At 39.3% G+C, this 25,874-nt stretch overlaps 3 protein-coding genes across 4 annotated transcripts; 1 reads left to right on the top strand and 2 right to left on the bottom strand.

Annotated features, from left to right (window-relative positions):
• Positions 1–631: 631 nt before the first annotated feature.
• On the bottom strand, positions 632–10,185 carry anln2 (anillin, actin binding protein 2). 2 transcript variants are annotated; one of them, XM_057348161.1, is made up of 23 exons: positions 10,102–10,185; positions 9,555–9,630; positions 8,967–9,152; positions 8,694–8,780; positions 8,401–8,573; positions 8,203–8,295; positions 7,660–7,783; positions 6,741–7,147; positions 6,289–6,377; positions 5,990–6,119; positions 5,599–5,734; positions 5,326–5,487; positions 5,126–5,252; positions 4,964–5,012; positions 4,813–4,878; positions 4,707–4,739; positions 4,567–4,588; positions 4,369–4,478; positions 3,927–3,980; positions 3,501–3,587; positions 2,503–2,610; positions 2,259–2,395; positions 632–2,111 (listed from the first exon to the last, which is right to left on the bottom strand). In XM_057348161.1, the coding sequence occupies exons 2-23, from the start codon at positions 9,610–9,612 to the stop codon at positions 1,949–1,951; spliced, it is 2,601 nt and encodes an 866-aa protein (XP_057204144.1). In that variant the 5' UTR covers positions 9,613–9,630; positions 10,102–10,185; the 3' UTR covers positions 632–1,948. The 2 variants fall into 2 exon arrangements, with proteins under 2 accessions (XP_057204144.1, XP_057204145.1); XM_057348162.1 differs by lacking the exon at positions 3,927–3,980.
• Positions 10,186–10,915: 730 nt separating this feature from the next.
• pdp2 (putative pyruvate dehydrogenase phosphatase isoenzyme 2) lies at positions 10,916–13,975 on the bottom strand. The gene is made up of 2 exons (XM_057348139.1): positions 13,931–13,975; positions 10,916–13,450 (listed from the first exon to the last, which is right to left on the bottom strand). Exon 2 carries the CDS (start codon positions 13,416–13,418, stop codon positions 11,865–11,867), a length of 1,554 nt encoding a protein of 517 aa, XP_057204122.1. The 5' UTR covers positions 13,419–13,450; positions 13,931–13,975; the 3' UTR covers positions 10,916–11,864.
• Positions 13,976–14,417: 442 nt separating this feature from the next.
• terb1 (telomere repeat binding bouquet formation protein 1) lies at positions 14,418–25,809 on the top strand. The gene is made up of 21 exons (XM_057348061.1): positions 14,418–14,525; positions 14,645–14,705; positions 15,066–15,176; positions 15,312–15,440; positions 15,525–15,653; positions 15,818–15,878; positions 16,370–16,467; positions 16,785–16,913; positions 17,002–17,154; positions 17,239–17,370; positions 18,669–18,794; positions 19,176–19,288; positions 20,424–20,621; positions 20,741–21,054; positions 21,364–21,428; positions 22,271–22,366; positions 22,443–22,652; positions 23,050–23,091; positions 23,813–23,883; positions 24,141–24,308; positions 24,754–25,809. The coding sequence occupies exons 2-21, from the start codon at positions 14,681–14,683 to the stop codon at positions 24,799–24,801; spliced, it is 2,418 nt and encodes an 805-aa protein (XP_057204044.1). The 5' UTR covers positions 14,418–14,525; positions 14,645–14,680; the 3' UTR covers positions 24,802–25,809.
• The last annotated feature ends 65 nt before the right edge of the window (positions 25,810–25,874 follow it).

Below are 25,874 nucleotides of genomic sequence, written 5' to 3'. Positions count from 1 at the left end.
CACAACAATACCTCACTTCTTAAAAAAAAAAACTCATTATATTAGGTCTGCATGCTGTAAACACTACCTGTGTGGTTTCTTTTGAAAGGTTCATTGAAGTTCAATATACTAAATAATGAATACCAGGTTCAACTAGTCATGAGCTCTCTAATATAATAAATAGTAGGGTTGCACGATAAATTATCGGTCATATCGGTATCGGTCGATAAATGGTCATTTTTACTGATATCGGTATTGGCCGATAATAAAATTTAGGCAGATATATTATAGACAATAAATTATGAATCATTTCCTCTGGTTGAACCACTTCAGCTACACGCTGCTCACAGTTAAATCCAGTACAATACTGTCTTTCTGTCGTGATCATTCACTTATTAGCAAAACATTGTTGACCCAGTATGTATACATTTATCAATGTGTAAATTATAGGAACAAAAGCATATTTTTGAAACCGACTGCTGTCTGAATACTTTCTGTCTTGAGACCTGTTAGACATGTGGCTATTACGGCACCTTTCTGGGTTGCTCTGGAAGAACATCTTTAATTTGTTTATTAAATAAACATTATACCAGAACAGTTTAACAATCTTTAATTAGTGTAAAGGCTTGGTTCATGATGTTCAGGGGGAAAAAAATAATGTTCAGTCTCATAAAATGATATATTTAGGTATATTGGCCAATATATTGGTTATTGTCTTCCAATGTTCAAGAATGATTGGTTATTGTTATCAGCCAACATTTACATATAGGTGCATCTTTAATAAACAGAAATGTCTACCATTTGGCCTCATAAATATGATTGAACTTACAAATAAATAAAACTATAACTAAAGAAAAACAATACAACAGGCCTTAATAACCATATTTATTTTATGGTACCTTTCCCAGGATATTTTAGAGTTCAACTGCAGCAATAGGATAGGAGACTCTTGGAAGGAACACATACATGGGACAAAGAAACACAGCACATTGATACAAAGTGACAACTCTAGAGACAACTCATCTACTGAAGCAATGGAGGTTAAAGCTATAAAATGAACAGCTCTGTAATGTTGATTTCCAAATTTTCACCCAAGAACCTCATATCACAATCATCTGTGTTTAAACCAACAGTAAAAGTCATTTTCATGTGTGTTACGTAGGTCAAGTTGCTATCATGACACAACTGACAACACTGCTGGTCAACTGCCTCCCAATGTTAGTGTACCAGAGAATATAACGCATGGCTATGTAGTCCCACATTTTTTTAATAATTATCCGTATAAATCAGGTCATGTGAAGATAAACGCAGAAATCATCCTTTCTATTCATGACGTACTTCATATAGTGTAACTGTACATACAAATAAAAACGATATTCTCCCTTCCATATGAAGACTGCAGTATGACAGTCACATAAAGTGTTGCCAAAGTAAATGAAAAATAATAAAAATATATAATGCAAATCAGACTGTTTCATCTGCGTGCATGGCTTAACCCTCAACCTTGAAGAATAATTAACATCAGATCAGAAATATTACCATATTATATACTCTACATATATCCTGTACGTGTGTAATAAAGTAATACAAGCGTGTCCAGTCTTGATCCTAGAGAGTCACTGTCCTACTGAGTTTAGCTTCAACCCAAATCAAACACACTTGCCTGTCATTTTCAAGATATGGAATAACCTTGATTCGTAGGTTCAGTTGTGTTTGGTCAGAGTTGCAGCTAAACTCAGTAACCGTAGCCCTCCAGGAGCAGGACTGGTGGCCCTTGTAGCAGAACATGCATATGTACTAACAAATCTCAATAAAGCAGATTATAATGCATTATTAAAATAACAAGCATTACAGATTTACTTTCGGACTGCTCCTGAGTTTCTTCTCATAAGATCCTCATGTTCTTTGAAAGTGGCAGATATGATGTGTTCTGACCTACTTTCTTAGTGTGATACAGGTTAGTGTTATTTTACAGTATGCTTTCACGAGAGGTCCCGCTCATGGAGGATGTGCTAGCTCCGCTGTCGTTAGAAACAGGCTTCCTGTTCCAGGTTTGAAAGTCCAGTAAGGTTTGATTGAGTTTCTCCATCCATTCGGTCCTTTCCTCTCGTGTGTCTGCTGAAAACCAGGACCTGAATGAGATTAATTGACACACAAATTAAATCCAAACCTCTGTATACAATGAAGACATTAAAACTACTAGGACTGTTAATATTGTCTCGGCTTAGAAATAGGGAAAACTCATGGAATATCTCTAAGGAAACACATGGATGAATTACTTCTTTAAGGTCTGGTTGTCTTGCTGCTCTGGGGTGTTAGTTTCTACCAATTCAAACGTGTCCGGCCGCGCACAGCATTCTCTCTTCACAGGTCTGACGCTGCAGAAGCCAAAGAGAGAGAAACTGCCATCTGATGGCTGGAAGAGTGAAAGAGTACAGAAAAACATTAGTGAGCAGAAAAGGTAAGAGATTGACACGTTCTGCGCTATTAAATTCATATGAAATTCTCGTTGCAAGAACCCACCGTGTCACCCATCTCATTAGGATGATTCCAGTAGAGCAGATGTCCTGCCTCCAGACAGAAGTATAACCTCTGCCAGGCTCCAAAACCACTCACATCCTCAAACATGGTCTGCATGAAGAGAAATACTAATTACTAAACAAATATCATAAAAAAACACAGGTCTAATGGTGTCATCATCTACTACCCCTTATTCTAAAAAACGTTAATACATTTAAAGCAATTAAAGGGGTCATATGGCGCGAATACGTGTTTTTCTGTGTCTTTGGTGTGTTATAAGTTGCCCATGCATGTATTAGATACGTAAAATTGCAAAAATTAAAGTGTCGGAACAAAAGATGCATTCTATCTAAAAGCGAATGCTCAACCAGACCTGCCTGAAACGCCTCGTGTAATCACACCCCCACAAATCTACGTCAGTTCGTGGTATGAGTTGACTAAGACCGCCCAAATGTATACGCAAGTAAGGTGGGCGTACCTGTCAGTACAATTGCTTTGGAACCTGATGTTCCAAATATGGTAAGAGGCGTTACATTTCCCTCACACGCTTGCAGTATTCCACCAATCACTACACACTGGTTAACTGGCCAATCATAGCACACCTCGCTTTTCAGACCGATGGGCTTTGTAAAGAATCTGCGCGTTTCAGAGGCGGGGCAAAGAGGAGATACAAACATGCACGGTATGTGGAAAATACAGCGTTTTTAACCTTAAATCGTGTATACACATTGCATTACATCTAAAACAAACAATAATATTCGTTTTGGACGTGTCATATGACCCCTTTAATGACTTTGCCAACTTATGAACCAAACCTCCACAGACAATACAATATAAACTAAAATCTGTTTTGCAAATACACTGTATATATTTTGCAACTGTGTTATGGCTTTTTGCCTATATACAAATGAACACAGGGATGACATTCATCTGGCACCAAATGCAGCTGATGAAACCAGCCAAACAAGGCATGAGTCACACATGCACACACATCAACCCACCAGAAACCCCTGATGCTTGACATTGGAGTGGCCCTCACTGTGCAGCCTCAGATAGATGTGGCCCTCTAAAGGAGAAAGAAACGGAACCTACACAAAACAACAAACACGTTAGTGTGATTACAGTATAAACAACAGCTGTGAATGTCACTTAACATCTGAGTCTAATCATGACCATGGATTATAATGTCACATAATTCTAAATAACCAATTGCTACGATGTAATTTTCAGACAAGAAATGACAGATACCTCAAATAATTACACCTGCATGAACAAAGACTACAATAAGAATTGTAATGATTCAAAACAGAAAAGGCTTGCAATTTTTCATCTACTCAAGAATATTAAATTAATAAATAACAAACAACACACAGAGTGCGCAAAGCCCACTTGACCAAAAGAAGACAACGAAGGAGAAAGTGTGACACCTTTTCCTGAAACTCATCGCCAAGGAGTCGTCTGATTTTCCCTTCAAATTTCATCTGAGTGGAGAGACACAGGAAAGAAGGACAGAGACCCAATTACATCCCACCACAGTGCAAACACAAAAAAGACCCTCAGTACACCGTTCACCCAAATGCTGATGTGAAGATGTGCTTCAGGCCTGAGATTTAAAATAACTTGAGATTATAAGATCTCAATAAAATGACAGACAAGTTTATTGACTTTAAAAAAGAAAGTGTCCATGAATCAGAGGTGAGAAAATTATACACACACACACGTGTTCTTGGCTAAACACTTTATTGCTTTTACCGTATATAAAGCTAGTTCAAATTGTTATAACAGTTATGTGAGGGCACGCACGCACTTTATTTCAAAGCCCATCTCACTTATTGTACATGACCCCAGTTTCTATGTATGTATCAATACCTTGTCCAGAGGAAACTTGCTCTGTCCCAGTGAGCTCAATGTGACTTTGTGAGAGCCCACTAGTTTGAAGTTACTAGAACGCTGGACGCTCAGACCTGGCAGAGTAGCAGCTATATCGAAGAAAAGAAAAACGTCACTGTTCGGAGGACCAACCAATGGCTGACAAATACTGTATATTAGATAACTAATAATACTTACATGTCCCACTCTGGCTAGACTTCTAGAGAGAGTAAGAAAAGTGTTTTAGAGCTGAGGTTGTGTAACATTCAATACTTTTAATTTCCTTCCCCTCAAATTTGAAAACAATGAATTAAAAATAAAAAGAATTAGAAGCATACCGTGATGCTGTGGAGTATTTTCTTGGGGGTCACCTAAAGACACAAACACCCTGTTAAAATTGATTAAAGTAAAAAAAGCCGTTGGTTCAGGATGACATGTACATACCCTTGACTTTGTTGAGCTGCGGAACTGCTGAGTGGTAAGGCTGCAGGTATTACTCTGAGTATTAGACTACAACACAGAAAACACATAAATACACAATAACAACCCTGACAGGTGATAACTAGGTATGAACTAGCAAAAAAACGGTACCTACCAAACTGTACACTTCTATGTCAATCTCAAAATTGGAACGAATGTCTTGTCTAGCAAGGAAAACATTCAAACCAGAGTAAATGACATCTGTTTTAAACACCATTTTTTCATCATGGTGTGTTTTGAGTATAAAGCAACTGTGGCATGCGGTGTTTGCACTCACAGTGTAATGGAGGTTGGAAAGGTGATGGTGTCTCCATTCTGGGCATCTGCAGCTGTAGCCAATGGTGTTGCCACGATGTTACACGCACCATAACGAATCAGAACAAAGAAGTAGTGCATCGGGCGACCTTGGCAAACAAAACAGTATTACAAATTGTGCATTGAAAATTCAAGCTTTCAATAATAAATAATCACTCGTACCTGTGCGAGCAGAGCACACAAACTCCACCTTGAGGGGCAGCTGGATGCTGCTGATGCTAACGGTGCCCCTGCAAGGCTGAGGTGCATTATGGGAGTCCGGTTCTCCAGACCCACCCTCCCTAAGTCTGCTGACCTCTGCCAGTAATGCTGCCCGCTTCTCGCCTGCATTTAGGGGAAAGAGCACAATTAGACCATGTATTCTCAATGTGACATCAGAACTTTGCAGAGGGTTCCAGCAGAGAAATGTGTGCCACTAAAAGGAGTTCAACTTACAGGAAACTAGGAGAAGTTTCTCAGCCTCTGCCTCCTGCAGGGAACCCTTCCCATGTTCCTCATCACTGCAGCAACTCAGAGCCTGCAGTGTCTGCGTGATGATCGTCTGTAACTTGGCTGCCTCCTCATTCAAAGTCTTAATACACAAAATACGACAACCCCTTACAAACTTGCATGCTCAGGTCAGGATAAAGATCTTGCTAAATAATCCACACACCTTATTCAGTCAGAACAGATGTCATATTTAATTTTAAACATTTAACAACAGTCTGACCCACAACAGTACACGTGACGATGCCAGTTTTCGAAAAGGACAGCCTAAGTTTCCTTAAATTAAATATGGTGTCTACTCTCTCTTTAAGGTGTAGTATCTAAACACTGCATTTCAAACCTTAATTCTCTCTTTGGTGTTGATGGGCTGTTTTGGGCATATTTTCTCATGAACCTGCTTCTGAACTCCACTGGTCATGTTCTGAGTGGAGGGAGGGTGGATCTTCCTCTGCGAGCGGTAGGCGTCGATGCTGTCAATCAAAATATAACTCCAATAAATAACAATGTCACATGTTTTATGACATAAAAAAATGTGTAATTAATACCACACACTGTATAATTACTACTAATTCTTAACAGAGATACAAAATGACAACAAAAATGAACAAAGCATCTTAGGTAATTTTGAGGGAGGTGCACCTGTACAGAGGTGGAACATCAGCTGTGTGGGACTCTTCTTCAGGTAAGACCGGTGGGATTGATGGCTCAGCCACAGTGATTTCAATCTTCTGTAGTAAGATTAAAAAACAGTAACACGTTTTTTTCATTTATCAATGTTGTAACTGAACCGTGCGTGTATCTGTAAAAATATTTGACATTTATATCTTCCCAAGAGAAAATCCAAATGTAAAACACTTGCTGGGGTTTCATTTTATATGCAAAAAGGAATAATTATGAAAAAATAGACAAGCTTTTCGTGTATTGTAGGCTACATACTATTTAAGCTAAGCATTGGGATGCTATTCGAGTATAGTTGGCTCTTGTATGATAAAACGCTTGTGATTTTCATAATTTGGAAGTTTCTCCGGGTAAAAGCCTGTGCAAAATGCCTAAATGTAAATGTAAACCAATCAGGATTGTCAGAATAATACCATTGGTGTGACAACAGCCTCCACTGATTTGCTGAGAGGAGAGAGGATACATCTGGGCGGCAGGGTCAGGAAGTCTTCTTCGGCACCCACGGAGGTGTTGTCCATCTTCTGCTCCATCTCTCCCTCACCTCTATCAGCAGGCTGGAGTTCCTGCTCTTCATCAACTGCAGAACTGCCATCAAAAGTTTCCTCATTCTCCTCACACATCTCACTATCTTCTTGAGAAGTCGGATTTGATTCAACCGTGTCTGGTTCTGGTTCATCTTCCGTTTCAAGTCCTGATGAATTGTTGTAATTCTTTTCTTCCTCTGATTCCTTCTCTCCATCTTCATCTTCCTTGTCTGCGTGTTGCAAGACATCTTCAAACATTTCGTCAATAAGAGCAGAAGTGCTCAAAGCAGAAGGTTCTAATAAAGGAAAATTCATAATGAAGATCAGTTTAAAAATGATTAAATATTGCAGTCCAAACATTTGAGACCACAATAAATATGGGACTAAAACCTAGAAATATTATATTGTGTCCCTTAAAGGAACAGTTTGCCCAAAAAAGAAAATTCTGTCACCATTTACTCGCCCCTTAAGTTGTTCCAAATCTGTTTACACTTCTTTGTTTTGATGAATACAGAGAAAGATATTTGGAAGAATGCGTGTAACCAAACAGTTCTTGGCCACCCACATAGGAAAAATGACAATGGTAGTCAAAAGAGCCCCAGAACGATTTGCTGTCCTACATTCTTCAAAATATCTTCTTTTGTGTTCAACAGAACAAAGAAATTTATACAGATTTGGAACAACTTGAGGGTGAGTAAATGATGACAAAAAATATATTTTTGGGTGAACTGTTCCTTTAACAATGTGGTTACACGCTCATTATGTATGGTTTGTTAAATCCAAGCGATAAATCATGAAGCACATTTACCTGCTGAGGAATTAAGGTCAAAGTGGGGAATCTCCTCAGTACGTGGTGGCGTGATGTTTAGACTTCCCTCCACCACCTTACTATCAACCTCACAGGAGCTGAATTCTGATTCCTTTAGCTCCTCCTGTAAAACAGCTCAAGGTTAAATTTAGCCTTTGTTTCATGGTCAAAAAGCTAACCCCCCCCCCAAGCGTGTGCAAATTACATCCCTTTGGCCCAGTGGTGACAAGCAAATTTAAGATAAACCTCAAAACCACGTGACAAAAAAGGTGAAGAGGCAACACAGACCCTATATCCACATAAATTCACATCAACAAACTGTCTCAATGCTCACACTCCTGGGCTGTAATGAAGGCCATTGGAGTGTTCGAGTTTTCCTGGGAATCCAGGGTGAGGTTGTGGGTGGAGACCACCTCTGAGAAAGTGGGGACACTTTGTATTTGATCTAAAGTTCTAAATTGCTCAAAAACTGGACAAGAACAAATACACATGTCTCAATATGGTAAGAGCAACCTAATAAACGTCTTAGGCTGATTGGCTCACCTCAGTAAGAGAAGAGTCAGACAAACTCCTCTTCAACCACATGTTCTCTCCCACAGGCTGAACCTTTAATAGACGCAACTCCTCCACACGAGCCTGCAACCGAGAGACAGTGATGCCATGAATTCACCCACATCCTCTTGTTCGTTCTAAAAGTTTTAAATAGGCATTTAATAGAAAACAGGGCCTGAGGAAACATACCTGGCGGATACGGGAGGCTTCTTTACTGCTGGGTGTAACTGTGGCGTTTAGCTGCTTTTGGATGCCGTGCACGAAGCTGGAGAGATTGCGTGTGCAGGGGGTGAGGCGACCGGGACTGTTCAGAGGGGTTGGTGGTTTGAAGCGCTGCTGGCGGGAACTAAACTCGCCATCACCTTTCGTAAAAATACATAGGTTTAGAGGAAGATCCTCATTTAAGGCTCACCTTTACTTCAATGGAAAGCAAAAGAAAAGAAGTGTGTTGTGAGAAATAGCCTGCATGGGAAAATACTGACCGATACGACAAATATCTGAGGATATAGGTCTAGCAGAACCCTCAGACCCAGGGTCAGACACGCAGCGCTGGATGAGACCAGTTCCACCTGGCCACATAAAAACAAGAAATTTGATTAAGAAACATCCACAGAAAAAGAGATAGTATGAAATGACACGCTGCAAGTGTTAAAAATCTTAGGAGGCAAGGCAGAGTATGCATTGAAAGAATATATAAATGTTATACATAACTAGTCTTCATTTTACGTATGAAAGTGATTTTACAAAATGAAAACCTGAATTGTCACCATCCCGTCTCTGGCTGAGCTGTTGGACCCTGGAGCGTATGGAAGCTATGGCTGGGGTGTCCGGTTTTACTTCCAGCTCTGTCAATCTCAAGCGGGTCCTGGCGGGGGATTTTGTGGGGTCTAGGTTCTCTTCTCCTGCAGCTAGTCGCCTTTTCTTCAACACATTTTCCAATTCTGGAAAACATTATACAGTTTGTGTCACGATCCTTTTAGTTAAAGAGCTGCACTGGTAACTGAAAGGTTGTCGGTTTAACCACTGCGCCTTTGACACTGTAACGTCTACTTTAAGTTAATGCAAAATGTACCCAATAAATGACTACTTATTCATTTTTGTTGCATTAAATCTTAAAAGTCTATGTACTATTCAAATATCTATTGCGCATGATTAAATCAACCAAACAAATCTTATGCTATGAAATAATATACTGAACAATGTAGCCTGCACATGCAGTCATAATGAAATGACTGAAGGGTAATGAATGTTGTTTATGCAGGTAAGTGACTACTATACTGGACTTATAGACACAACCACATTGTATAACATGACAAAGCAGGTGACAGGTGACACAGTCTTACCACTAGAGGTTGAAGAATTTTCATCCAGTGGATCTCTCGGTCTCTTCTGATTTTCCATTTTTTCTTAATCTTTTCACTTGACAGATAAAAAACAAATTTAATAAGTCATTATTTTAAATTTAACAACATATCAAAGACAAAAAGGCGGTCGTAATTCACGTTTTTTTTCTATTTAACGTTACTTCCTGTAAAACTTAACTTAACTGTTAACGTTACTTACCCAACGTTAGCTTTGTTACTCACAAAGAAGTGTAAAATACAAACGACTATTGATTAATTTCAATAAAAAAATATTCAGCATTGTGTCACTTTCCATTTGAGAGTGTTGGTCAACATAATTTCAGTTATGACTTTCATAAATATAACTTTATTGTGTTTTTGTGAGGCCGAAGTGCAGCTAACGTAACTAGCAAAGTACGTTAGGTCGATCGAACAAAACAAAAACACGAAATCCAACCTTCTTAAAGACGTCACGAGCAAAAAGTATAATATAAGTATACGTATACAATTTAGTTTGTAGCTTTTGTTTTTAAAAGTGTTTTCTTACCTAAGTAAAACAACCGTGTCAAGATTTGTGGAGTTTCAAACGTCTCTCTGCCCTGTCATCATCAGTCAAGCGTTTGAATTTCCGCGGGCGCTGCGCGCATGCGCACAACATCAGCTCAAGTCAGACCACAGGGCCCTCCAGTGGCTTAACGCTGAAATGTACTTTACACAATACTAAGTTATACCATAGTAATTTATACGATGCTGAATTACAAGTTTCGCTTGATATATTTTAATTTAATCATATAAAAACTTATAAGTTAAGTGCGTATTTAAAGTATTTACATTCGTCTATATCAAGTGGTACTGCATGAAGTACTCAAAGGTCCTGGAACAAATTGAGTGTGTTTGTGTGCATACCTGGCGAATAAAGCTGATTCCGTTTTCAACAAGTTAGTCTAGAAATGCATTTCAACTTATGAGTAACACATTCTTATTAGAAAACGAACCCCATCCGTATCAAAATGTGCTTCTTATCATTAGATAATACCTATCATTAGATAAAGTAGTAAGTTGGTCTGAGAAAGGTAAATTACACACGTAACCTGCTTAGCTGCATCCATAACTTAATTATGCTCTTTACTGTATCAATACAATGCAAATAGGATTCAAAGAGGCTCCTTGGTTGCTGCTACCTTTGTTTCATAACTAAAAACGTTAAACCAGAATGATAAAAATATATAAGATCTGAAAACACTTGGCTTGCTCATAAGGAATCTGGTACAAAAGCAATCAACACATCCCATTGTTAAATGTTTACAAATGTTATTCAAATATATTTTTTCTTTCCTTTATAAACATATACAGCATCACTAAGATCATTTGGATAAAATATTTTAAATACCAGAGTAGTTTTGAACAGAAAACAAGATAGAGAAATACCAAATGAAGAGACACACTCTGATGTCTTATACAAATATTATGAAATAACAGATTCTTACAAAGCAAATAGTTTGATGAACCTACATAAGGATTGTAATATAGAAAGAAATTGCACTAAAAGTGTAACTAGTGCTAAAACCTTTAATAAAATTGGCTTTATGACCTTTATATCTAGCTCTGCAACGATTTGGTTTAATCATTTATAAGCATTTTATGTTATTCACTGTGGTACTTTGAAACAATCTGCATTCGCTACAAAATGCCTCAAAAGCTAAAAATCTTTATTCAAATCAACTTAAAATGCTAAAATTAATAACTTAAAACGAAATAGTCATGTGTGATATACATAAACTTAAGACAGAATTAATGCATAGTCAAAATAATGTGTAATGGAAAATAAGACAAATGTAATGAAATAATTGATGATGTTAATGAGTTTTGTATAAAACATACTCAAATGATAACATCTTCAAATTGATCCTAGATTGAAAATATAAGAACAGTGAAATATGAAGACGTCTGCTAACAATTAACCACTACTTTAAAGCCATCAAATAATATAAACAATTCTATCAGTCTACACGGTCATCAGACATAAAAAAGTGTGAAGTACAAGCAGACAAAAAACAAACAAGAACCTGAAAGAAAACTGGCCTGGTAAACAGGCAGCACGTTTACACAGACAGATTCATATTAACCTTCATATTCTGACTGTGAATCTAACCATTGTTTGCTTTAATTCTTACCAAAACACATATTAAAATTTTATACCGCTAACAGTGGTTTAAACTTATTACAATATACATAGGCAAAAAATAAATCACAGCATTATTGAAATATACATTTTGTGCACCCCCAACAACTAAGAAATGTTGCCTTTTATTATTTATTATGAGAAGTTTTGCTGAAGTTTGAGTTAAAGTAAATCACTGTGACCGTGATGTCGTCACGATACATGCGTGCTAGGTCACTAGGCAGTGCCAGCATGGTTGCCAACCTCTCCTGGTCCATCTCTCCATACTCATTTGTGCTCAGCGCATGCCGAATCAAGTGTGTGGCTGCATTACGATCCAGCGAGGGGGTTGCCCTGGCCCGTCGCCGCAGCAACAGCTGATGCATTTGTCCCAAGTTAAGCTGGCTGGCTGAGACCGGCGCCTGCAGGTGAACACCTGTCAGGTGTTCCGCCACAAGTCTTACAGCCTCCTCGTTGCTCATTTCGTCCCAAAGACCATCAGAGGCCACGATCAGAAACCGGTCCTGCGGTCTCAGGCGATGATAAGTTACCTCTGGTGTGGCATCTAAGTAAGGTGGAGTGAGGTAATTGGGTGGTGCATATTGATAAAGATTCAGTGCTTCTAAATCAGAGTCTCCGTTCTCCAGCACACTTTGCTGCAGCTCTCGACTCCACTTAAAGCGCACATCTCCAAATGCACGTAGTGGCATCAGGACCCCGAGCAGCCTGTCGTCTACGATCAAGGTTTGCCGTTCGCTGACTGGATGCTGGCTCCATACCCGCTCCAATTCTGCTTGATTGGTAGTGTTGTGGTCCTGCGTGAGTGGTAGAGCGTTCCAGCTCCCATCATCCTCGTGGACTCCCAACACTGCTCGACAGTCTCCCGCATTTGCAACGTGCACACCTTCTGGTCCTACGTGCGCTACACACGCAGTGCAACCGGCAAAAGCAGCCTGAATGGCTGTGCTGCGCATCAGGTCATTTGCCAGGGGTACCTGCGCTTCAAGGGAAAGATCCGTGTCTAGCCGCTGGAATGCGTAGCTGAAAGCATCTACGGGGCTCATGCCACCACCTTGTTCTTCACTTGCCAGAAGCTCCTGCCAGTAAACACGCAAATGATTGACATAGAGAGCGGCTGACTCCCTGTAGTTGTAGTCATTGCGATGCTTGTACCACTGCAGAATAGGCGGCACAGGTCGTGCCGTCTCCATGGCGGCCTCCAGATCCTCCAGGACAGATTCTGACATCATCGCCACAGCAATGTAATACAGTAGACGTTCACTGACTGCTTGAGCACACGCGTGACCGCCATGTCCATCAAACACACCAAAGATCATGCCACGAGCTTGGAGGCAACCGGCACTACTGCGTCGGTCTTCTAGTGGAGTATTGGCTGCAAGCTGGTTACTATCAAACCTCAGCACAGGGCTGGGACCACCCCGTCCATCAAACTCTGGAATGCGCACAGATTGTTCGTTAGCACACAGGACCGCATCGATCTGTAGCCGGTTGAGGTGGAAGTCCAGTGCATTTTCTCCTTCCTGTCCTGATCTACCACTACGTGAGGAGATGCCCCGTGCATGAGAGGGAAACAGGCAGGTTTTAGACAGTGTGGCAGGTGAAACATGGCTGGTAGCAAAGTAACTGGACAGATGTCTTATACCAGTGTTAAAGAAAACTCTTGAACACACATAGCCAGACATTACTGTCTGAATGCAGGGACTGAAGCCAACACCTGGAAAAATACAATGCGAGAGGACAACAATTAGTTTCAGATGGTCTTGAAATGTTTATTGATGAGTAACCTAATCTGAAGCCACACGGTAAAATCCTTTCATTTATTTAGAGCACCATGTCTGATATTTAGATTAAGTTAACATGACACAATGTGCACCCACTGATCAGCAAAATCTTGGACACGTACATTTTTATTTGTGTTTGTAATGTAACATATAAATCATATCTTTCATATGTATGTTAAAGTCAAAATTAAGTCCTTCTCTTAAATTAACACTCCTTCTGTTTACAGTCCTGGTTATTCGCTTGCTAGCTTCACCGCGGCTCTTATATTATGACCTAACGTTACATACGATTTTAAAGGTTATTTATGTTTTCTCGTTAACAAACACATACTATGGAATTAAAGACAAAAAATTCCGGCAAAAATGAAAAAAAAAATGCTTAGTTACAAATAAATGCCGACTCAAACACATACCAGTCACTGTTCGCTGAATGATCTTCTTCTGCACTCCGGTTTCATTGTGGGAGGCTGCAAACGTGTTGCTCACAGCGCCCCATGCAGTTCCGCCTCGAAAACAACACTCACTTTGAAATAACCGTTTTCCTTGTTTATGTCTGTATATGTTCTTAAATTTTCTGCAACAATCAAAAAGTTCGTCTAAATAAAATAAACATCGCAAAAAAAAAACATTTACTCAGAACCTAAATAGTCGGCTGTATTTATGAGTGCAAAGAAGATGCCACGAAATATACTAACATAAATACACATTATGTAAATATCAATAAATAAAGCACCTCAATACACCTTTAATTACTAAAAAATATTTTTAAAAAATGGGCACCCACATCCGTTGCCATAGGAACGGACTGATCACGTCACGAGCTCAGGTGATTCAGAGAGCGGGAACTTGTAGTAAGACAAGAAGAGCGTTTCGAAGATTTTGGCTTGTTAAAATAGCTACAAATACGTTATTTTAAGACTCGTACACATTTTGTGCTACAGATCTGAGACACAGCACCCGCATCTTAAAACAGATTTGGATGGTGATATAAAAACGCCACAGATTTAGGTAAACGTTGTGGCGTTTGGTACTGTAAAATGCGTATTGTACCATAATGTTTAGTAATTGTACCATAACTTATAATGTGTAGTTATTGTACCATAACTTATTTTGTGATTTTGTTGTAGGCTCCGGGGATGTTGTAAGTGGAAAAGCATGTGTTGATGATCTCGAATGGAAAAATGGAAGGTCAACATCACACATCAGTAACAATAGATTAATTTGAATAATGACACTATATTTGTCAATACTAGGATTAGCAAGTTTCAATTAACCTTGATTCATAAATATACAATTTCAGATTAATGTATTCTAAATGTATATACTGTACATTATTGTATATGTCATATACTCTATGTTCAAAAGTTAATGTACACAGATTACTGTTTGTAGCATTAAGTACTGCTTACTGATGAAAGTTATTACTGTTTCCAGTGAAATGTTTTCTATTGACACCTTGTCTGAAGTGGCAACATATCTTCCTTTATCATATGCTTCTCAATGTTAATGTTGTTCAATGTATTGATTTAAAAGTCTTCACATTTTCAGCAATCAAGACAGATTTACGTCTTTTACTGGAGTGTCTGAAGTACCAGATGAAATGGCCAGACTCCCAGAAACAAGCTCTCCTCACCATCCTCTCTATCTGCAAACATAACGGTCTGCTTATTAAAACACACACATACACCACCTGACTTCTCTCTCACATTAGGTGCCGTTTTAATGACACTTTACCATGGACTGTGCACACTCCTAAAGCTGTGTGGTGTAGTTGTCTTTGTCTTTGTGTAGCAGGTCAGTATGTGGAGTTCTTCATAGAGATCGGAGGGATTTCATTCATCTATAACCTGTCAAAGTCTAGCTCTTACTCTGAGGTTAAACAGACTGCTCTTTTTACACTTGCATCCTTGGCTGAGTTATATGGTACATATGTTTTTATGAAGATTTGTTAAAAGATATCAGCTGCAATATGTGATTTAGTTATAAACCCATTCCCTCTGTCTGCAGAAAGCTGTAAGCAGACGCTGTGTCGGGAGGACACTTTTCGTGATTTGGCGCAGCATTTGGAACAGGAAATGCCTTTGACATACAAAAGAGTTGCAGTGTACATGCTGGGTGTCCTGGTTGCTAACAACAGTAAGTTTCACCATTCACATAGTGTCACCATAGTCAGTAGAGAACACATTGTCAAATTTAGATTTTGTTAGGAATATATCAGACGTGAGGAGTACCAAGCAGCGTGCCTGTGTATATGCACACATCATTTATATTTTCAGTATGTCACATGTTTTTTATTTCAGGATGTGGCCAGACTTTTGCTAAGACCTCCAGGTGTATTGAAGTCTTGCTCAATTTGTTCAGGTACCCACAACAATAAAATATCTTAAAACATCTCAACTATATTCCATCTGTAAAGTGTAATTGGGCTGTAGGAGCCCATCTGCAAAATTTAAAGTCACAGCTTTAGGATCATTTCGTTTTGGCCGTTTTGTTCAAGTTAACATCAATAATTAGGAAACTAATGGGGAATGCAAAGTCTTGAGATGTAACCGTTTGAGAATAAGTGTACATTTCCATTCTAAAAACTTCATGTTCAAGGAAAGGAAAATCCAGTTGCTGTTGGCTGAATTCTCTAGGACGGTGCCCTGGATCTAACAAAACATTCACAAACAAAACTGTCATATACTCCATGTTTGGAAAGAATGAAATAGCTTTCAAACACAGCATGATGTGTTCAATAAATCACAGGGCTGCATATCTGTGATTCAGAAAAACATCTGAAAATTCACTTAAATACTCCCCCGCTGCTCGAAAGAATCAGCTTTTTGTTTTTTCTTTTATGCCACTTTCAGGAATAGTTTTCCAGAGCAGAATGACTCTTATGAGCAGACACAGTTTTGGGCCGCTGTATTCAGTGCTCTCTGTGGCTCTGTTAACAACCCTCAGAATGGTAAGACAGTGATGTGGAACTCTATGAAGAGAATATATGAATGGAATGCACAGCGTTTTAAAAAGCACAAAGCTAGGCTGTGCATGATGTTTTAGCAAGCAAAGTGTCAATCATCACTCTTTCATGAAGAGTGGAATGCCTGGCACTTTTGTATGCAGGTGATAAGCTTTGAATATACTTTGATAAGCTATTACAATTGCTTTGAACATCTGAACCTATACTATGTTTCATAATATTTTATTATATACATTTACAGTGATGTTTTCCCAAACACAATTTAATATTTACACATTCACACTGTATTTTGTCTGTGGCAGAGGAGAATCAGAATGCCTGCACGTGTGTGTTTACCCTGGTTATAAAATGGCTACAGGAGGTGACATTGCCCCGAGCAGAATTGGCACAGCCTATATGTTCATTTATTGGCATGACTGTGGCAAACAATGGTGAGCACAAAGCACATCAACACTAAATTATGTATATTCCCACCTTGCGTGTCGTTTGCATTACTGTATTTGTGTATTTGTTTCTTAGACGGTGCTCAGGATTATTTCGTGTCAGTGGGAGGCCTGGATTCACTCTCTAACACTCTTACCAGAGTTTTGCCTCAGTCTGCGCACAGTGCAGCTGCTTGTAAGATGGCCACCGTAATTACTAAAACACTGTCCGCTTGCGTCTCCAGCAATGGTAAGACACGTACATGCACACACACACACACACCATGATGCATGTTGGATTGTTTTACGTTCTGTATTTCTGTATCGTTTTCAGAGTTGTTGATGCCTTGTTTATCGAGTTTGAGGGTTGTTCCAGGGCTGTTGTCTCTATTGTCCAATCCAAACCTTGACCCTCAAGGCCAGCTCGCTGTGATGGTGACGATTGGTCAGCTCACTGATGCGTGTGGTGAGTGTGTGTAACAGACTGGTCAACTGGCACTAGGGGTGTAACGATTCACTCAGCTCGAGATGCGATGCGATTCACGATATTGATCTCACGGTACGGTTTATTTACGGCAATTGAGACAAATTAGAAATGAACAACTGCCCTTTTATTATTTCTCAAATGCTGCACATTTCTTTGTAAAACAAAAATATATTTTATGTCAAATAACAAAACTAAACTGTAATTTTAAAACAAATTCCAAATCAAATAAAAAAAAAGAATAATACAAGTCTCTTTTCTTGGATTTTTTTACTTTAAGAAAATCAGCATATCCACGTTTTCCAAGTTTGCAGTAAACACAACGCCCCCTGCTGTTTAAAACATGTCTTGCGATCATAGACTGTATAAAATTTGGACATAGTGTCCGTGAAGTCACCCGTAGGTTGTGTAAAAAGTAAAGTAGGCGGAGCCGGTCGTCGCCATCTTGGCAATGCGTCATCGCGCCTCACTCCCGGATAATCAAAAATGGGCAAAGAGGCAGGACGTGGGTGGAGCTGACGTGCCTGGTTGCTGAAACAAACCACTCCCGCCAAGCTTGACGTATTGGCCGTTGACATTTAAACGTTTACAGCGGTTTACAGCTTACTCTTGAGGTAAATTACCTGAAACTACACAAAAAATGTGCATGTGACAGCTAAATGGACACCTGTCACTCAAGTGGCCACGTCCTTAATTATGCAGAATTTTAAGGGTTAAAATAATCTTAATGGGTGAGTTATAAAAAAATTCACCCCCCTCACAGTTGTCATGAAGGGCAAAATTACCTATATAGACCAAAATAATTTTTTGTACCAGGCTGTAAACATGTTTTTTTGTGCTGTAAAGTTGGCCATTTTAACATTGGGCTCAATGAGATTCTGCTCTGTTTTGGAGCCAGCCTCTAGCGGCCAGTCGATGAATTGCAGTTTTAGTCACTTCCGTGTTGGTTTCTCGAGAGAGACCGGAAGATTGCCCCTTGATTGCGATTCATTTTACATCTCAACCGACTTGAGTCGTCACTATTATCGATTTTCAACCGGCTAATGGTGAATCGTAACATCCCTAACTGGCACTGAATGATTTCCAATTGCCATGCTTCTGCTAAATATGAATGAATTGAATTTTGGAGAAATGTTGAATTTTAGAGAGTTCCTTTAAGTATGAGGACACTTAAACAATTTTAATTAATTACTACAGCAGAAGAATATGAGAGTTGTCGAATTTCTAAATGCGTAAAAAAAATGCTCCCCTGAATGTTAAACACTGTCTTTAATCTGCAGTGGAGCATCAGTCTCAGCTGGTGTTGTCCGGAGGTCTGACTCTGATGATTTCACTACTCACTGAGGCCACTGATGAAGAGGTCAAGAAAGCAGCTATGTTTGTACTTTACACTTGCAAGAGAATCAGTAAGTTACAAATATTACACGTTGTACAGCAGTAGCATGCTGTGACATTTGGCAGATGTCTGTCTATCTGGTTGTCTGTCTGTCTATTGTACAACATTGTATCTATGTATCATATTAGAATCATTACAAGGACTGTTTAAGAATAACTATAATGATAACGCTTATATATAGCATCCACACCAAATGACAACAACATAGGTAGACATCATCATATAACTTTGTGCTGTTGTGTTGAGTCTGGATCTGGCAAAGTTGTGGGAAGAGAGAGGTGTCATAGCACAATAAACACAGTCCAACAGTAATTTTCCACCATACTGTATACTTTACAGTTTATTATTGTCACACACTAATTTCTTGACATGTATTTTCTCTCCCACACAGCTGAGACGTTATGTGGAAGCATGTCTGTTAAGCTAAGAGAGGAATGTGATATGGAGAGACACTGGCAGTCAGCTGCGGACATCCTCCAGAGAATAAAGCAGCTAGAGAAAAAGGTGTGAATGTGTATTGTGTTGTAGATTTCCCCCAGTTTGCAATGAAATTCATATAGTGTATGAGCCAAAAGATTGGTGTCATTTAGTTCAGACTTTTGATAAACTTAAAGGTGGGATGACACACGCAGTTTCTGCCAATCTCATATTAATCTTGAGTACCTATACAGTAGTATTGCATACGTCGTATCTTCGAAGAGTATTTAGTTTGATCAAATTTATAAAAGAGAGATACAGCTGTACTATTATTTCTGGAAAAAGACAAGCTGCTGGAGGCGGTCAGGGGGGTGGCGGAACTACAGCACGAGCACACAATATCATCGCATTATCCCTTTGTGTTGTTTATATTATGCACGTACATGCCGATTGCCAACAAAACACAGATGTATGACTTAGTTTGATTTACCACGTGCAGTTCATGTCCGGCATGTTTTAGCACTAAGACCGCTCCATCTGTCAGTTTCAATTGATCTCCAAATCCAGCGTTATATCCACGTTTATATAACATCCATCACTGAAATGCCGCGAACAAACAAACACAACTCAATTTCTCTCACTATTAAAAGAGTAACGAGCTGCAGCTGCAGGCCACAGCGCAGCCAATCTTCACGCAGCGCAGCCAATCTTGATAAGCGGGTCTTCCTATCGCTAGTCAGTTGGCGCGTGGGCGGCCTATTTCTTTCGCGTTGCCGTGGGCGTGCTTTTCCGGGAGAATTGCGTAACATGGATCCAGACTAATAAAAAACTTTCTGAAACAAGTTGGAGTGCTGGGGGAGTGTATCAAGCACAGAAATACTACGTCATACGTCAAGTTGACCATATTAAGCATGAGAAGCCAGCACGTTCAACAGTATAAAGAAGTCGGAATGCATGACATAGCATGTTATCCCGCATTTAAAAAGCATTTGTGTTTTTGTATTTGAATGAACATTTATTCAGAGCTAACTATATGACACCATGTGACTAAGAGCATTTAGAGTCCACAGCGTGTAAGTCTGCCTCGGGCACAAATTCCTTAAATATGATTGATTTTAGTTGTTTTGTTAAGCTTACATTTCATCCAAAGTAGTGAGGGTGCTGCTAACTTCAGTCTTAAACTGAAGCCTTAAACATTTGTTATCGGATTGTCTTGAAACAGCTGGAAAAAGACAACGAAAGCCAGCACAGCGGGCAGGAGTCGGGCTCATCTGTGGTATATGATGAAGAATGGTTGGAGGGCTCTGTCATACGCGAGGTCAGAGATCATCATCAAGCATGTGAGGTGTTGTGTCCACCTTCTGCTGGAAATCCGGATCAACCAACAACAAATCCAAGAACGTATAACCAAGAAAGCATGGTGAGGATCGTTTACACATTGAGCATTGCGCATCACTTTAGAGCTGATACGTTTTTACATGCTCAGATTTAACGTTATAACTCTATGCTAATAGTGTGCATTTGTGTGTCTGTACGCAGCAGGGTGTCCGAAAGCATGGGAGTTCTGCACAGTATTTGGGTCCTTCCCAAATCACTCTTTATCAACACCGTAACTGTGAAAAAGAAATAGAGGAAGAGGAAATGACAGAACCTGAGAGCTTATTTCAGATGACTGAAATGAGCAATGACCGGGAGACAAAGACAGAGATGTATGTGAAGAAGAGGAAAATAAAGTCTGAAACAGTAGTGAAGAGATTGAAGATGATCGCGGCCCACACTAATCCACACTTGGGAGGCGATAAACCTTCTCAAAGCTGCAACACACCAACAAGGGGCGGCAGAGATACGAAGGGGTAAAGAAATGCTTTTGCTTTGGGTTTTATATATCGTTTGTAATCACTTGAGTTGTACACAGGTTTATTTAAAGCAGCGTGATTTGATGTACAGTATTATACACGACCGTAGTACAAATGGCAGAGTTTAATACTTCATTCAGATTGCTAACCTACATATAACAGTGCTAAGATTCCCTCTCTAGTAAGAACCACTGACTATTCCAGAAGTCACATTTATGTCAGTGGCTTTTCAAGACCGAGTCAGGGATTTATTTTCTGTTCTGGGAGTGACATTAACTTCTCCGCTTTATTATTTTTGGGTTTTAGCCCAGATATTTTCAAACATCCTGATCTCAGGAAGAGAGGCCAGCGCACACAGACTCTTTCTGATGGTAAAACTTTCTTAAACACCACACTCGCTACCCTTAGTGCTAAGTCACAAAAACCCTTTGATTGTGCAAAGAAAAAATATTCTATAAATATAAATGTTTGGCTTGCTGTTCATTTGAAGGTTTAGACCAGGGCTGTCCAAAGTCAGTCCTGGAGGGCCGGTGTCCTGCAGAGTTTAGCTTAAACGCGAATCAAACACACCTGAACCGTAGACCGTATGAAATCTGGACGGAGCATTCCAATTCACTTCCACTGTAGAAAAATGAAGCCAAATTGTCAAAGTTATGGCTGCTGCCATTGGCGTCCTTTGGAGCCAGAGTTTGCACAGTAGTTGAGCACAAAATGAAGCATGGTATCAAGGTCCCGCCCACATTCCCTGATGACTCAATTGTAAACAAAGAAATGGTGTTACAAGACCTCTTTTTATAACATTTTAAACCAACTAAAAAAAACTTCTTTGAAAAACGAACACTTGGACATACATCCACGTGATAGAAACCTGACTAAAATAACAAAGAACTATTTTTTAAATTATTTAAAGTTTAATTAGGTTTTCTAGTTTGGCTCCTGTCCCATTTGTTTACTTGGACAGGGTGGGGTTTATGACCTATACTGCAGCCAGCCACCAGGGGGCGGTCAAAGAGCATGCAGCTTCACTTTTCAGGACGTGTGAGGCACACCCACTTGAGCCAGCTAATCACGATCTCACTAGGCAGACTAGAAAGGTCCAGACAGGTGTGTTGAGCCAAGTTAGAGCTAAACTCCGCAGGACGCTGGCCCTCCAGGACCGTCTTTGGACACCCCTGGTTTAGACTGGTTTTCTGATTTTTGCGTCTGTTCTCAGATGAGATCTCTCTGTGCTCCGAGCTGTTGGACAAAGAAATTAAGAGGTTTCTGAAGCCACCATTCACCTCTAAATCCAGCAGCTCACGCTGTGCAGGTGCGTGCCTGTAAACGCACGACAGGTTGAAGTACTCTACTGTACACCCCTCATTGCATGTCCCTACATCTCTCAGGCTGTGTAAAACTTATGCACGAGGTGGACAGTCGTTCCTTTGGCGCTGTGATGCGTGGCTGCAGGCATCACTGTGACTTTCATCAGGCGCTTCAGGAGGCTGAGGATCATTACAGGAAAAGCCAGCAGTTAGAGAGGGCTAGCCACACTCCAGCACATGCTCACATCAACACACACAGAGAGGAGACAAAAAGCAGAGAGTGGGACAGATGTAAGAGACTCGCTCTACACGGTCTTTCGCAACGACTTTGGAAATGAGACAGATGGCCCCGCCTCATATATCATTGTAACTTTTGTTTAGAAAGTGTTAGAGAGAGGCTTGGAAAACCTAACACACCCTCATCTTACATTCTTATTGTGTTAGTCTGTTTGCAATCTGTTTTTGTACTATTAGCAGAGTTGATTCACATTAACAAGATTTTATGGTAGATTGTGTTGTTGTATCTTCTGTTCTGCAGATTTTCGTTTCCCAGTTTGCGTACTGTCTGCATACTTTATATGTCAGATTAAACCTACAGAAAACATCTTCACATACTGTAATAACGTTTTTTTTTGGTTCATTTTGTGTTGCATTTCTGCTCTGTAATTCTCAGCGTTTTTCTCCTCAGTTTTAAGTCTAACGCCCCTGAGAAGGCAGTGTGAAAAAAGGGGTAAGAGATGTTTTATTTTCCTATCTGTCGAATGTGATGGAGTGAACAGCGGGTTTTAGAGTCAAGGGGCAAACATCCATAACATCTTAGCCACTGTACACATGAGCAAACCTTCCCATAAGCTTGATAAATTGCATGCTGATGAATAAGCTTCTACTGTTCCGTAACTTTTCATTTTTTCCACTTTGGACAGTGCTGTTGACATGTCTTTCCATCTTTGCCTTTAATTTTTCCCTCTTGTCATTTTTTGTCTTCATCTCATTTCACCCCCCTCCTTTGCTGAGTCTTGCTGTCTGCGTGTTGTTCAGTTGTTCCCCTTTCCAAAAACCGCAAGACTTCCACTGCCATTTTCAAGTTATATTTTTCGTTTTGACCAGTGTCTTGGTTAAGCGTCGTTGAGTGTAACTATTCCACTGTCTACATCTTTCCACCTATCTCCGAATAAATTCAATGCATATATCATGTGCACACAGATATTATACACACACAAAAGTATATTTTTCTGGAGTTGGTGGGACAATGTGTATTGCTGTTGCCTGTATGGGCATACTTGGTTATTAGTTAACTCTGTCTGATTACATTAGAAAATAATTAACTTCAGTTTGGAATTATTTAAGTGGAAAGCACATAATGGTATAACTGTTCTAATTGTATTATTTTAATTTAATGACATTTTAATACAATTTAATTTGTCTCTCTTTTCCCCACTTTATTTTTACAGGTTCAAACATTGAAGAGAAATTAGTTACGAGAAAACTCGAGAAATCATTTGATAAGTGCACCCCAAAAAGTGTACGGTATTCTTAGTTTTAGTAGTAAAGATGTAAATGCATTTATGTTACCCTTGACCTTATAGGTGCATTGTAAATGCTTAGGTAGTCATAAGGCACCTAGGTTTATTTTTTCCCAACGTCATGAGCGATAAAAGATCAGTGCACACTATTTAAAGATCAATTTTCTGAGCAGACAGGTCATATTCACTAATGCCCATTGTTCTTAGTAAACAGATTTGTGACCAGAAATGTAACTGTTTTTGTAATCATTGGTAGACTTCAGGCAGACGGAGAGACAGGAAGAATTGGTCTGCTGAAGAGCTGCTCTACCTCAGTATGGGTGTGAAGAGGCTTGGTCACTCCTGGAACCCCATCCTCTGGGAATATCCCTTCCAGAAGGGACGCACCAATGTAGACCTGGCCAAGAAATACCAGTGCATGCAGGTATGTCATGACCAATTTCTAGAATATTTCCAGTAACCAATAAATGTGTGTTGGAGGTGTTAAATATTAAAGGGAAATGACCATTGAATAAAGTGATATTGGGTATTAAAGGGATACTCTGTATACAACTAGGGCGTGTAATTCATGACAGAATTTTCATTTTGGGGTGGACTATCCCTTTAACCTAAAGCCCAAACTTTGAAAACATGCTAAAGATGTACTGGCCTTGTTGGTACTTTATATAGTTGCATTTATTTTGGTGTTTATTAACTGCATGACAGCTTGCTGAGGTCCAGGGTCCAACCATTGTTTGTAATGAAAGTATGCCCCTGGGCTATGGCACATCTGGCTTCTGTCACAGATTGTGCCAGTGTTTCCGGTTTCATTTCCCTAGCAGTGCTCTCTCAAAATCTTGATTCTGTTTTTTTGTTTGTTTTACTGACAGAAAGCTAAAGCTCAAGGTTTGGATCTGTCTTATGCAGGGAATCTCTAATGTGTACCCAGGGACACTTGAAATGGATCGTCTTGTTTTCTGTTATCAAACTGTATGCATTTGTCGATTTTTGTTACGTTTAGTTTATTTGAATTGTGTGTTGTATATGTAATAGATACAGTAACATTTGGTAATGTTGATTTTTTTTTATGTATCGCATTGTTTTTGCAAAAAAAGTTCGAACATGTAGTCTTTCTTGCACTAGAGACAATTTAGGTTTATATAAAGCTTGTTATATTTTTCTTTGCACAATTACATTTATGAGACCAAAAACTAGAGACGAATGGAAAAAGAAATTTAGGTTTATATAAAGCTTGTTATATTTTTCTTTGCACAATTACATTTATGAGACCAAAAACATAAGTCTTACATAGTTGTCTGTTACTGTTGTGTGTTCTACTTGATGTTTGTGTATATCGTATTATATAGATAATACTGTATATAGTGTTTATGTAAAATATAAAAATGCACCCATGTTACAGTGGTACTTTCCCCAGAGCCCATATCATCTAAATTTATTACATAGAGAATGAGCCATGTCATTTCCTTGAAATTTCAGTAAGAGAGGAAATGGCTTAATATTTCATCACAAACTGTTCGCATTTAGTACAAAACACTCAGTGAATTGATGTTCATGTGAAGCTGAAGTTTCTTGGGGTTAGAGCCTTAGAGCTGAAAAATATATATATTTATAACTGTCCCATGAGACCTCTTCTCTGTGGAAAGAATGCTGCCCTTCCTCCCCCCGGAGTACTTCTGAGAAAACTTTGAGATGTATGCGAATGTGAGAAAAAGAGATGTTGTGCATGTTAAACCTCTTAAAACGAAAAACTCCAAGAACAGAAGGTAGAAATATGTCAGTATTTCCTAGACCATCAAAGTGTGTGTGGTAGGATAGTTCACACATTTGCCACATGTTTTGAGTTTTGTTTGTGTTCCAACATATTTCTAACGTCAGTGTAGTGACAGTTGTATCAATGAATGCTGTTTTTTATTCAGATGTTTGGACAAAATCCTTTGAAGACATTAATAGATGAATTAGACTTTAGTCGAAATTTCTTGTTGTATTTTAA

Source organism: Triplophysa rosa, linkage group LG12 (assembly GCF_024868665.1).
Source record: "Triplophysa rosa linkage group LG12, Trosa_1v2, whole genome shotgun sequence".
NCBI lineage: Eukaryota > Metazoa > Chordata > Actinopteri > Cypriniformes > Nemacheilidae > Triplophysa > Triplophysa rosa.
The sequence above is the reverse complement of the archived record's forward strand: the minus strand, read 5'-3'. Positions and strand labels throughout refer to the sequence as shown.